The sequence below is a fragment of the Erigeron canadensis genome, chromosome 7 (genome assembly GCF_010389155.1).
Source record: "Erigeron canadensis isolate Cc75 chromosome 7, C_canadensis_v1, whole genome shotgun sequence".
Classification (NCBI taxonomy): Eukaryota; Viridiplantae; Streptophyta; class Magnoliopsida; order Asterales; family Asteraceae; genus Erigeron; species Erigeron canadensis.
Genome location: NC_057767.1, coordinates 27124700 through 27137499, shown reverse-complemented (window position 1 = coordinate 27137499; position 12800 = coordinate 27124700). Strand labels below are relative to the sequence as shown.

The 12800-nt window shown below is 32.6% G+C and overlaps 1 protein-coding gene across 1 annotated transcript; it reads left to right on the top strand.

Annotated features, from left to right (window-relative positions):
* Nucleotides 1-662: 662 nt before the first annotated feature.
* On the top strand, nt 663-12033 carry LOC122606886 (insulin-degrading enzyme-like 1, peroxisomal). Its single transcript, XM_043779772.1, has 26 exons — nt 663-859; nt 940-1015; nt 2265-2332; nt 3237-3328; nt 3420-3493; nt 3589-3632; nt 4034-4085; nt 4895-5017; nt 5103-5215; nt 5482-5644; nt 6191-6283; nt 6485-6570; nt 7464-7550; nt 7923-8026; nt 8239-8341; nt 8427-8522; nt 8603-8792; nt 8916-8977; nt 9247-9351; nt 9435-9636; nt 9711-9919; nt 10213-10337; nt 10445-10496; nt 10575-10661; nt 11222-11344; nt 11588-12033. Exons 1-26 carry the CDS (start codon nt 716-718, stop codon nt 11822-11824), a joined length of 2910 nt encoding a protein of 969 aa, XP_043635707.1. The 5' UTR covers nt 663-715; the 3' UTR covers nt 11825-12033.
* Nucleotides 12034-12800: the final 767 nt, after the last annotated feature.

Here is a 12800-nt window from a genome sequence, read left to right as displayed (position 1 = left end):
GGGAAGAGGGTAAAAAAAAATACGTGTGGTACTATAAGTTTAATTCCAAGTGTACCCTTTTAGCTATTTTAATATTAAAATAAAATATCAAAAAGTCTCAACCGTCGATCTAATTTATGTATGGATAAGATCTGTTCTTATTTGTTCCCATTTTTAATGTGTTCTTATTGGATGGGAAGCCTATATATATATATATATATATATATATATAGGATAACACTCCGGTGAGAACAGTCTTAAAATAAGAACGACGAGAACACTTAAAAAACATCATTTTGATGCATTAAAAGTCCACAAAACTAACATAGTGCAGAACTAATTATCATTATTTAAGTGTTTAACAACATATTGATCCGTCAAAATCGAAATAATCACGTTTTTTGTTTTGTCTAATCTTAAACTACTAATTATGGTATTTTGAAATTTTATCATGTTTATCTCGCGTATTACGTGGAGAAATAATTTAGTTTTATTTTAAGATAATAATAAAAAAAAACAACGTATTAACTTATTATGTTATCTATCATTTAATCGTTTTATCAAATTTGATTGTTAAAAACATTATTTACGACGACTTACGATACAATAATCCAAAAAAGTCACGAAATATTAAAATCTCTTTTAAGGCCAATTTCTCTATAAATTTCATAAACATCATTCTTTTCACAAAAACCGAGTCACCCCCTTCCACAAGCCAAGAATCTCTGAAACCACCATGGCTGCCGGATTACAAAACATGGGTGATGACTCGGCGGTGACAGAGATAAGAAAACCAAGAACAGATAAAAGAGAATACAAAAGAATTGTCCTTCCTAACTCTCTTCAAGTTCTCCTCATCTTTGATCCTGATACAGATAAGGTATATATATATTATTTGTTTAATCATATCCCAATTGATATTATGAGTAATAATTTTGATTTTTGTTGGTGGGTTTTCAGTGTGCAGCTTCAATGAATGTTGGGGTTGGTTCATTTAGTGATCCTGATGGTCTTGAAGGCCTTGCTCATTTTCTTGGTATATGCTATATCTATATATTGTGTGTGTGTGTGTATATATATATATATATTTTTTTTTTGTAGTTATACTCATGGGTGTCCCAACCGGTTTCGGGTAATGAAGTGAGTTAGTGAGTGTATCAAAGAAAAAAAACTGGGTATAAAACTTGCCTGTACTAAAGCTTAGACACTCTTTTGACTTAAAATTCATCTTAAAAGTAAAACATAAACTAGTTATCGATGGCACCGCACTGAAAAAGGTACATTTGTGTGTGTTAAGATAGTCGGTATGCTCAGTGGCGGAGCCAGGATTTGTATTTTGGGGTCGCCAAACAGTTTTCATGATACTAACAAGTGTAAAATTATACTACAAAATTGAAATATACCAGTCTGGGGTTGCCAATTACCTTTAAACTGGAAAAATACATAAAAATAGTACTAGAAAAATAAAGTTTTATAGAAATTGCGGGGTTGCCATGGCCACCCTTGACCACCACATAGCTTCGCCATTGGGTATGCTGCTTATATGGCATCGTCGTCGATTCAATCACATAATGGCAGCACTATACAAATACTTTATTTTGTTGTCTGTATTAAACCTAGGTTCGCCATGAGATTTTCTCATGCAAGTAGAGAAGCATAATTCTTACCTGTATATATTGTAGATTTAGGTGACTTGGATTGTTGTATAGCTTCCAACTTGATAAGACCATGAAGTTCTTCACAAATATTCAATCAAATAGTATACATAACAGATATAATACACTCGAGAAACATCGTTGATAAATTATATTACATTGTAATTGGACTTTAAAGTAATAGATCTCACGTTGGAGGTTGGTAAATTTTTAATAAGATCGCAAAGATTCTCTATGCTAAAAAGTTGTTTGACTGGCTTTTACATCTTTCTTGACGCGGTGTGTGTAAACATAGTTTGTTACTCATTTCTGAGTATGTATGATCACTTAAATAAAAGACACATTGTTGGAGCCCCTCACCAACTTGAATAGCTAAGGATGTCTCTGCAGTTTGAGCTGTAGCAAAGTTGGCAAAACTCGGTATTGTTAGCCCAAGCCAACACACCCTTTTAACGACATAATAGTAATTTTAGTTCATGTGATATATGTTCTCTATAATTTTTCTTAACTTATATATATATGTACTCAGTCATAGATTTCTTAGAATGATCTGAGACTTATGACTTTATGAGTCATGGCATCGTTGGTTCATTTATATTTTGAAGCTCATTTATTTCTTATAATTTGCAGAACACATGCTATTCTATGCAAGTGAGAAGTATCCTTTGGAGGATAGTTATTCTACATACATATCCGAGGTACTAGATATAGTCTACTTTTATTGTTTGTTTACTCAAGTTATTACATCAAAGATCAATTCTATGGTCCTGATCTGTTTCCCCGTTGTATGGCTATTGCAAATCCTTTCCTCAAAGATGTATTCATTTATAAATTTATTTCTAAAATATTTTGCAATTAAATGTCATTTATATATGATCTTGTATTTGTTACTGTTGTTGAACCTCTTTGTTATTTTACCTTTTAAAGTTTTTCTTATCTGATCAATCGAGGGAAATCTGTTAATTCTGAAACTTCTCTAATATACTGTAGTGTTGAATCAAAGTATTTCTCTCTTGTGTCTAACCCTCATACCACCATGATATTTTGCTAAACCTGTTTCAAATGCATGAGAGAATACAAAATGATCCAGTTAATTCTATTTAGTTTAATTTGGATTTTGAATTATTAGTAACTAGGTAGTTTCAATGGGATTAGAGAAGACTAAATGATCCAGTTAATCCGATTAGTGTGAAGTAGGTGAAATGACAGGGATGAAGTTGTTGTTGGAGTTATGTTTTACGTTTCTTTTCATTCTTTTTGTTACTAGCTAGCTATAACTTTAACTTCAAGAAGGAAAACAAAAGAAAACTTAAGAACTCCGTTTTCTTGGTGTATCATGTCTAATGCTGTTTAACTTGCACCAATGACCTTGGGTCTGTATGAAAAACAATATTGATTTAGGCATTGATAGACTTAAACATAGTCAAGGGATTGATAAATTTGTTCAAATTAGTTGTTATTGGTGCAAGACTCACCAAGACTAGAATATATACATGTACAATTTTCTAATATGCATATGAAGTATTCTTTTCTAGCTCGGTATTTGATCGAACTTTTACATTTTCTCATATATATATATATATATATATTACCAACTTCTAGCATGGAGGCCATACCAATGCCTATACATCCTCCGAGCATACCAACTATTACTTTGATGTTAATGCTGACTGTTTTGAAGAGGCTTTGGATAGGTACTTCTTCATTCGTTCTTGAATATTCTACAGATTTAGTATTGTGAAATATTAGTCATCCGTTTGGATTCACAAGTCTTTTCTTCTATAGATTTGCCCAGTTCTTTATCAAACCACTGATGTCAGCTGATGCAACTACAAGGGAAATAAAAGCAGTTGACTCTGGTCAGCATCATTTAATTATTTGGGTTTTCAGCTACTTTATATATTGATTGATAATGATGTTTGAGTCATACCCTCCTTCTACTTTTGTTATATAGAAAATCAGAAGAATCTACTCTCTGATCCTTGGAGAATGAATCAGGTAATGTTAATGGAATCTCTTTAGCCTACGTATTATTAAACACATTATTTGCACACACACAATATGTGTTTGTGGCGGTAACTGTAGAAAGTATCTATAGGTGTCCGACACAACACATTATTTGTAATGCCGCCCCAAATATATATAATCTGTATTTCCAATAAATATCGTTTATCTAACTTCAGCATTTGTATCTTTATCTAAGCTCAACATTTGTGTGTTAAACCTTCATTTTACTATCATTCTGCTGGTATTTGCGTCATTGTCTGCATGTTTTTCATTCTTCTGTAGGCTTCATATCATTTAACAGAAACCTTGACTGATTCCTTACATCAACTGTTTAATATGTGATAGAAGCCTAAAGTTCTAAGCTCTTTCTTTGGTTTTACCATTATTCGCAGCTGCAAAAACATCTTAGTGCAGAAGGTCACCCTTACCACAAGTTCAGTACAGGTTAGTATTTCAAGTTTTGTCTGGTGTTAAAGATTGTTGGTCTTATTTGTTATACTTGCCCTGGTTAGTTTTGTTCTCATATACGTCAGTTTTAGTTCAATTTTACCACTTCTGGTTTCAATTACAGCTCTGTTATCACGTTCCAAAGCAACCTACATTGTTTAAAGAAAATTGTTTATGTATTCTTAGTAGATGAATGATGCTCCTCACCGATTATACTTATTAACAAATTTTATGTCACAAAAATCAAGAACACTAAGAGTCTGTTTGTTTTTTAATTCATTAAGTGATGTGTGGATAAAGTGACGTTATCTGGATAAATGTGGTCTATGGCGATGACTTGATGGGTAACGAACTATACCTATGACTTTTTAAGCTAAGTTATTCTTTATGGATTACTTCTTGCGGTTTACCTGCAGAAGAGTGCTACCAAATGGTTGCCCACCTTAACTCGCACATCCTACATCTACACAGTACTAAACTACAATGCTTAAGCTTCAGTAATGCAACTGTCAACAAAACATCTTAACTGTGAACTTAATTATTGAAAATTACACAACTTGCATTGGATGTTCCATAACACATAGCCACTTATTTTTCAAGAACTTCATGATCTTTTCGTTCCACTTTTGTTATTAGTATTCGTGTAAAGCATAGCTTTTGTGAGACATTGTATGGTATCTGAACTTAGTTACTAAGAGGTTCTCTTCTTTAGATATATATCGGACTTTTTATCTGAATCTGTATAAAAAACGTAGCTTTCTGAAAATGCTAAATAGCAGTTGTTTTGTATCTTGTTGCATCAATAGGGAACTGGGACACTCTTGAGGTAAAACCAAAAGCACGAGGGGTAGATACAAGGGATGAACTCATCAAGTTTTACACAGAAAATTACTCAGCCAACCTCATGAATCTAGTTGTGTATGCAAAAGGTACGCTTGTGTTAATATAGCATTATTAAAGATTAATCATTATCAGCTCATTTAACCCATTGTTTTTAATATATAATATTTTTAGAAAGTCTGGATAAAATTGAAAGCAGTGTGCTGAGCAAATTTCAAGAAATTAGGAATATTAACCGCAAACAGCCCAGTTTCCCTGGCCAACCCTGCACCTCTGAACATCTTCAGGTATTTACAAAACTGATGTTTATTTTCTTATCTCTTTGATCTACATTTACAATAATCATCCTTCCTCCAATTTTCCATGTGTTTTAAGGATAGATTGGATATGATTATTGTCTAAAGTATAGTTTTGTTACCCTGTAAACATTTGTGTTTGTTATTTATGTGCCGTTTTGTATTTTCTTTTTCCAGTTTGAAGACTTATTGTGATATCTGGAATCTGGATAGAATGATAGAAATTATGTTCTAATCTTCTTGCACTTGTTACCCAGGTTATTGTCAAAACAGTCCCTATAAAACGTGGCAACAAGCTGAGAATTTTATGGCCGATTACACCTGGTATACATCATTATATGGAAGGACCATGCAGGTATCTTGGTCACTTGATTGGTCATGAAGGAGAAGGATCTCTATTCTATATCTTGAAGAAGCTTGGTGAGTTTTCAGCATTTTTAGAACTTTTTGCACATCTCATTTTTCCTTCATCTTGTGTGTATATGTTTTCGTCATGCTGCAGTATGTCGTTATACTTGTGCAGTAGAATTATCAACACATAGCTTTAATTAATACGAGCTTCTATAAAGTTAGGAAGTCTTTGATTTGCCCTTATGTAGCGTACACTGTAGTACTGTACAGTGTGAGTTCTATTCCTGTTAAGAGTGTTCAAATGAAGCAAATGTTAGAATGTACATAAAACATATTAATTCTTACCACCTTTCATTTAAGTTGTCCCAGAAAACCACAACATTTACTTTTTAGTATTTCGAATTCTCACATTTATTATCTTTAATAGTTACATGATATAGATGATATTGATTTTTGCCCACAAGCTTTGTCAAGCTTGTCTGTTGAAGGGCATCTTAGGAATTTTACTATCTACAATATGCTAAACTGCGAATTACATTTTTCATGTCTTTTTTGCCACGGAGTTGACGTTAGTTATTTGAAACATGCGTGAATTGTCACATGAAATGGTTGCAGGTTGGGCAACAAGTTTATCTGCTGGTGAATCTGACTGGACTATGGAGTACTCTTTCTTTAAAGTGGTTATTGATTTAAGTGATGCTGGTCATGGTCAGTATCTTTAGTCCTCTGTATATGTATGCATGTTCACTTCTTCGTTCCTACATTCCAGCGATTAATATTGTGGATAACCATGTGTTACCTAAAATCTGGCTATGGTTTCTTGTAAGTGTATTAGTTTTTGACTTTATTTGTATTGTATGTTTCATGAAACGCATGGTGGAACTATCTGTTTTCTCTGCAAAACACCAGAAAAGGTTGAACATATTATTGGGCTTCTGTTCAAGTACATTTCACTCTTGCAACAATCTGGTGTGTGCGAGTGGATATATAATGAGGTAAAGATGCAAACTTTAGAGCTATGTTGTTTCTAAAGTATACTCCTGCATGCAGGTCGGAATTAACATGATATGCTGAGATATATGTTGTTGAATAATGACAAAACTGAAATGACTTTTATATTAACTGGAACTGAAATTAATAGATAGCATTGATTTCATGCTGTATCAGGAGACTGTCTTTTCTAATGACCTATGAGGTACATCCACTCTCCAGAAGAGTTGATGGACAGAAACCCTAATCAAATAGTAATTTAAGCCCCTTATACTAATAATCAAGAGTCACATAAATATCCAAAATGTAATATAACCTAATTAATAATAATTCCTATCTGCCTTCAGATGAAACCGATATGTAGGATTAACAAATAACTTGTAGATAAGATTAGTTGCAACCATGTATCTGCTTCCAGTTTAGTTACTAGGGCATAAGTCTTGGTTGCAAACATAATTTACATCAAATTTTATTTATAGGCCATCAAAAGGGTCTTTGGCCTGGCGGTATTTTGGTGTCCCATCAGCCTATGTGTTGTGGGTTCAAGTCTTGCTTCATGGAATACTATAACATAATGATAATCCACTTCATGTAATTGCATCACATGCAACAATTTCGACGATCCTCACTTGTAGATTTTTTTACCTGGATTGTAGGATTTATTCACCTAATACCTTTAGAATTATAGATGTCCAGTGATCTGCTGGGTCTTGATCTAATTCATATATTATAGTTATATTGGGCTGTCATATCATGTTACATGTTTCTTCAAATATGTAGGTAACTCCTGGTATTTTGAGTCCTATATTTTTTTATTTACCTAGTTTTATTAAGGTCATCAGATAAAGGTGCATCATTTTCAATTTCTAACATTGTTCTTTTGATGTTATCAATAAAGCTTTCAACAATCTGCGAGATGACTTTCCATTATCAGGATAAAATTCCCCCAATTGATTATGTGGTGAAAATTTCATCAAATATGCAGGTATTTTTCACCTGGTAATATAGTGATTCTTTGCAATCAGTAAATTTTTATTCTCATAGCTATTCTATATAAGTGTTTATGATTGATGTGCTTACTAAAAACAAATTAAACACAATAACAATGTGGTATCTTATCACAATAAAGGATGAGTTAGACATGGAAACCAGAGCGTAAAAATGAGATGTAGTGTTGATGAAGAATGTAATTATTGTTCCAATGACCCGATATTAACTGCATTTTTTTTTATCTAAAGCGAAGAATTTGTTATTCTTTATATCCAAAGCTTGTAGCAAACTTTTTGCTGTCTTAATGTTCATAAGAAATTACCCAGTTGATTACTTATTAAATTAATCTCTTTGAACAACATGGCAGTTGTATCCTATGAAAGATTGGCTAGTCGGGTCATCTTTACCTTCAAACTTCTCCCCAGACGTTATTAAGTCCACACTAGCTGAGCTCACACCAAACAATGCCAGGTACAATAATATATACTATCTGCAGTAAAATGGTACTTCTTTATCGATGATTTTGTTCAGTTTCCTGATGTAACTTGGTAGCAGATTTAGAATAATAGTCATAGCAAGTTTTGCCATTCGCCAATTCACAAGGGATAGCTAATTTAATCTGTTAGAACTTATTGGTGTTGGTCCAACTTATGCAACTTTTTAATTATGCTTGTTTTACATAGAATTTTTTGGGAGTCAACGAACTTTGAGGGGCAAACCAACCTAACAGAGCCATGGTATGGAACTGCATATTCTGTCGAAAAAATCACTGGCTCCATCATTCAGGTGTGAACCTGTACATGTTTGTGATGTTATTTGACATTTTTGTTACTTGAACCGTCAAATTTTAAATATTTTGTGGGCATTACAGGAATGGATGGATAGAGCTCCTGAAGAAAACCTACACTTGCCCAGCCGTAATGTGTTTATCCCTGAGGATCTGTCAATTAAGAGTGTCAAAGAGAAGGTGTGATTGCTGTTATAATCCAAGTAAAATCTTATCTTATTTTCAATTTGACTCTCATGGTCTTTTGAATTTCTCAACAGGTGAATCTTCCAGTTATGTTGAGGAAATCAGAATTTTCAAGGTTATGGTACAAGCCGGATACAACATTTTTGACTCCCAAAGCTTTTGTTAAATTAGATTTCTACTGTCCATTCGGTGGCATTTCCCCTGAAGCAATTGTGATTACTGACATTTCAACACGGCTATTGATGGATTACTTAAATGAATATGGTTTGTCATAAAGCTTACTGAAATCAAGAAATGTTATGCTTTTTTGTTTGATGATACTTCTGGCTTATGTCGCATTTGGTTTTGTATATTTTATTCCTCATACTTCTTATTTGTACATTTCAGCTTATGATGCTCAGGTTGCTGGTCTTTACTATGACATTTCACATACTGATAATGGTTTCCAGGTAAATAATTTCTCAAACTTGTGCAAAAAAAGAGATGAGGATATCAAAAGTGATACAAGGATATTGTGTTGGACCAGCCTACTCTGTTCTGTCATTTTTACCATCATATCTCCCCCATGTATAGAGAAATGATCTAGGAAGATTAGATCTTTTGATATCAATACCTTATTGTTTAACTGGTTTTTTTATGTTTTTTATTTTTTTCTCATTTTAGTTTATATCGACACCTTTCTCCTCACTTGTGAACTTATTGTTTTTATAAATTTTAGGTGACTTTGACTGGATATAGTCACAAGTTAAATATCTTACTTGAGACAGTAATCGAGAAAATTAGAACTTTTGAAGTTAAAGCCGACAGATTCTATGTGATCAGGGTAAAGCAACTTCGTTAGTTATGTTGCTAATATCCACTGTTTTCATCTCTCATATGTCATGTACTTGTTTCCGCTTTTTGTAGGAATTGGTCATGAAGCAATATGAGAATTTCAAGTTTCAACAACCATATCAGCAGGCTATGTATTATTGTTCATTACTTTTAAAAGAACAATCATGGCCTTGGAGTGATGAGCTCAGAGTTCTTACTGCTCTTGAACCTGAAGATCTGTCAAGAATGTATCCTCAAATTTTGTCAAGGATCTTTATAGAGTGCTATGCCGCAGGTTTGTTTTCTACTGCACAAGAGTTGTTTTTTTTTCCACGTAACTTTAGCATTCAGCTTTATTTTCATATTCAGGGAATATTGAACCAAGTGAAGCTGAATCAATGATTGAACATGTTGAAAATGTACTATTTAAGGCTACCAAGCCTTTATCTCAAGCTCTATTCCCATCTCAGCATCTTGCGAATAGGATTGTCAACCTTGAAAGGGGGATTAAGTATCGCTACACAAAAGAGGGCCTGAATCCAAGTGATGAAAATTCAGCTCTTCTTCACTACATTCAAGTAAGTTTCAATGACTGATAGTTTAGAAACTTAATATATTCCTACAAAACAGTGAGCTATATTGTTTTAATAATTAAGAGCACCAATATTTTTGTGAGTTAAAATGTTACTATTTCCGCTACCGTGAGATGTAACAGTTCGGTAAATAGTGGTATTGTTCTTGCAGTAAGCTTCATGAGCTTTCGTATGAGCACCAGATCTTTAGTTTAGGAGATTTCTGTATATCATATAAACTCTTGGTACTCATAAATAAATTATTCATTAGCATGTCGTGTATGAATTTTTATATACAGGTACATCAGGACGATTTCAAGTTGAATATTAAACTTCAACTTGTTGCCCTTATTGCTAAACAACCAGCTTTCCACCAACTTAGATCAGTTGAGCAACTTGGTTACATCACCGTGCTTATGCAGAGGTATTTGAAGCACCTGCTACTTCAAAAGAATCTGTTATATTTTATATTTGAATCCAGTTTCATTTTGTATCTAACTGATAGCAATATGTCTGAATGGAATAATTTAGGAACGACTCTGGCATTCGTGGAGTACAGTTTATCATACAATCTACAGTAAAGGTGGCCCACATTATCATGTTCTATTCATATGATGTTTGATTTATGACTTAACTAATCCTGTCTATTTGTATCTGATAGGGCCCTAAACATATCGAGTCAAGGGTTCAGGCATTCCTAAAGATGTTTGAGAGTAAACTATATGAAATGCCAGATGATGAATATAAGGTCAGAAGTTTACATATGACTGGGTCAATTTTTTTTGTTATATTTGAAATCCCAAACAGGTCTAATTAAATAGTTTAGCTATAGATAAAATGACTTGGATGGGCCAAAGGGGTCAAAAGGTCCCCATAGTGAGGCAAAACCTCCTAAAATTGCTTTTATAAAAACATTTAATCATTGTTATTATGTATTACTTATTTTTTTTTAAATGAAGTTGTCAAAGTGTTACCTGGTCCACCCAATCCAGGTGACCTGTTTTGCATTAAAAAACCACATGCTTCAACCTGACCCTGTTTTGACTTGTCACCCAATGTGTACGACCCGCCCATATTGCTGCCTCTAGTGTGGTGTGATGCCGATGAAACAGTGTGTAATTGTAGTGTATGCAAACTCCTTTACCCAGAAGAACAATGCCTGCTTAGCTTAGTCATGAAATCGCCTTGTAATTCCTTGGAATATGAATTTACTCCAATTAGACATTATCAAGTCCATCATCGTAATTGAAATCCTGGTACAAAATGATGAAAAACATTATTGATATATTCATCTTTGTGATGGCACAGAGCAATGTTAATGCATTGATTGAGATGAAGCTTGAGAAGCATAAGAACTTAAGAGAAGAATCTTCACAATTTTGGCGAGAAATCCAGGATGGCACCCTCAAGTTTGATAGGAAAGACCACGAGGTATGAATCTTTTTTTTGTTTATAATACATTCACATATTTCCAAGTAGCTTTAAAGTTATTCGTAAATACTTTTCCGACAATTTGTCTTATTTTGGTTTATTTATTCCTTTTTTTTACATTATAAATCTACAAACACTTTATCAAAGAGTCATATTTCCAAGTACTTGTTTCTTTTCGTTAACTTTATACCTTTCAGACCATGATTGTGACAAGTTGTGATCTTAATTATTGTAATGAAACAGGTTGCGGAATTGAAGCAGTTGACAAAAGACGAACTGATCCAATTTTTTGATGAACATATAAAAGCTGGTGCCCCTCAAAAGAAGGCATTAAGCGTGCAAGTATATGCAACGACACAGTCTAGTGAAGATACACCCGACGAAACCAATGCTGTTGACATCGAAGATGTTTTTATTTTCAAGAGGTCAAGACCTCTGTATGGGTCATTCAAAGGAGGAATTGGCCATGTGAAGTTGTGACGTATTTGTATTTGCTCTTGATGAAGTTCATTTAATATATTTACTAGACGAAGTACTACAAGAATTATTATCTGTTTGAAATTTTTCTGGTTTCTTTTTTTTATTTATAATAGAAATAGAAATATTGTTGTAACAATTGATTGATATGACAGGGGGAAAAAAAAAGAAAAGAAAGGAAAATTCCAATAATAGATGCTCGTATTAGTGTATTTAAGTTGATTATGATTTATTTTTTGAAGTTGTCCGATAATTATATCACAAGATAATAACATGTGTTCATATTCAGCAAATGAGTTTTCTAAAGTTTATAACATTAGTTTGACTTGATTAGAAACAATAAGAAAAAACTCCATGCATTTTAGAGCATATCATGTCTCCTATATTTTAATTTATAATTTTATATTATCTTTTAAGTGTTTCCGTTGATCAAAATTCATAAACATATTTTTTTTACATGAAGTATTATTAAATCTCTTATATCTAAATAAAACAAGATTGTTATATCTAAATTCCATTGTCTCATCAGAATCTTTTGTCAAGATAATTGCAACTTTTAAAGTCGACTATCCCATTATTCTTGAAGGTAGCAGTATTGTTTATTTTTATTATTATTTTTTCATATTGATTATCATATATTAATTTAAACTAATAATTGAAACGTTATATTTATATCGTAACAAATCAAAACATGTCAATATTGGATTTGTTTGTTCATGGTTTGCCTTGCCATTAATTTATCCAAATATCTATTGATGTGTTAATTATTCATGCAACTACAGATTTTTTTTTCTCCAGTGAAGAAAATAAAACTATATAGATATGATTTTTACTTCTTAAGCGGTATTTTATTAAATTATTTATTTATTTATATGTTTATTTATTTTGTATTAGATTCATAATAATATTATACATCAATACTGTGTTGATAATGGCAGTTGAACTATAATTTTGTGTATTTTTGCAATAGTTAGATCGT

Excerpts from the sequence above, each read along its gene's own strand:
- LOC122606886 (XM_043779772.1), top strand. The coding sequence starts at position 716 with ATGGCTGCCGGATTACAAAACATGGGTGATGACTCGGCGGTGACAGAG. Across the intron at positions 4,086-4,894 it reads TTACCACAAGTTCAGTACAG|GGAACTGGGACACTCTTGAG; the intron begins GTTAGTATTTCA and ends TTGCATCAATAG. Across the intron at positions 10,338-10,444 it reads ATCACCGTGCTTATGCAGAG|GAACGACTCTGGCATTCGTG; the intron begins GTATTTGAAGCA and ends GGAATAATTTAG.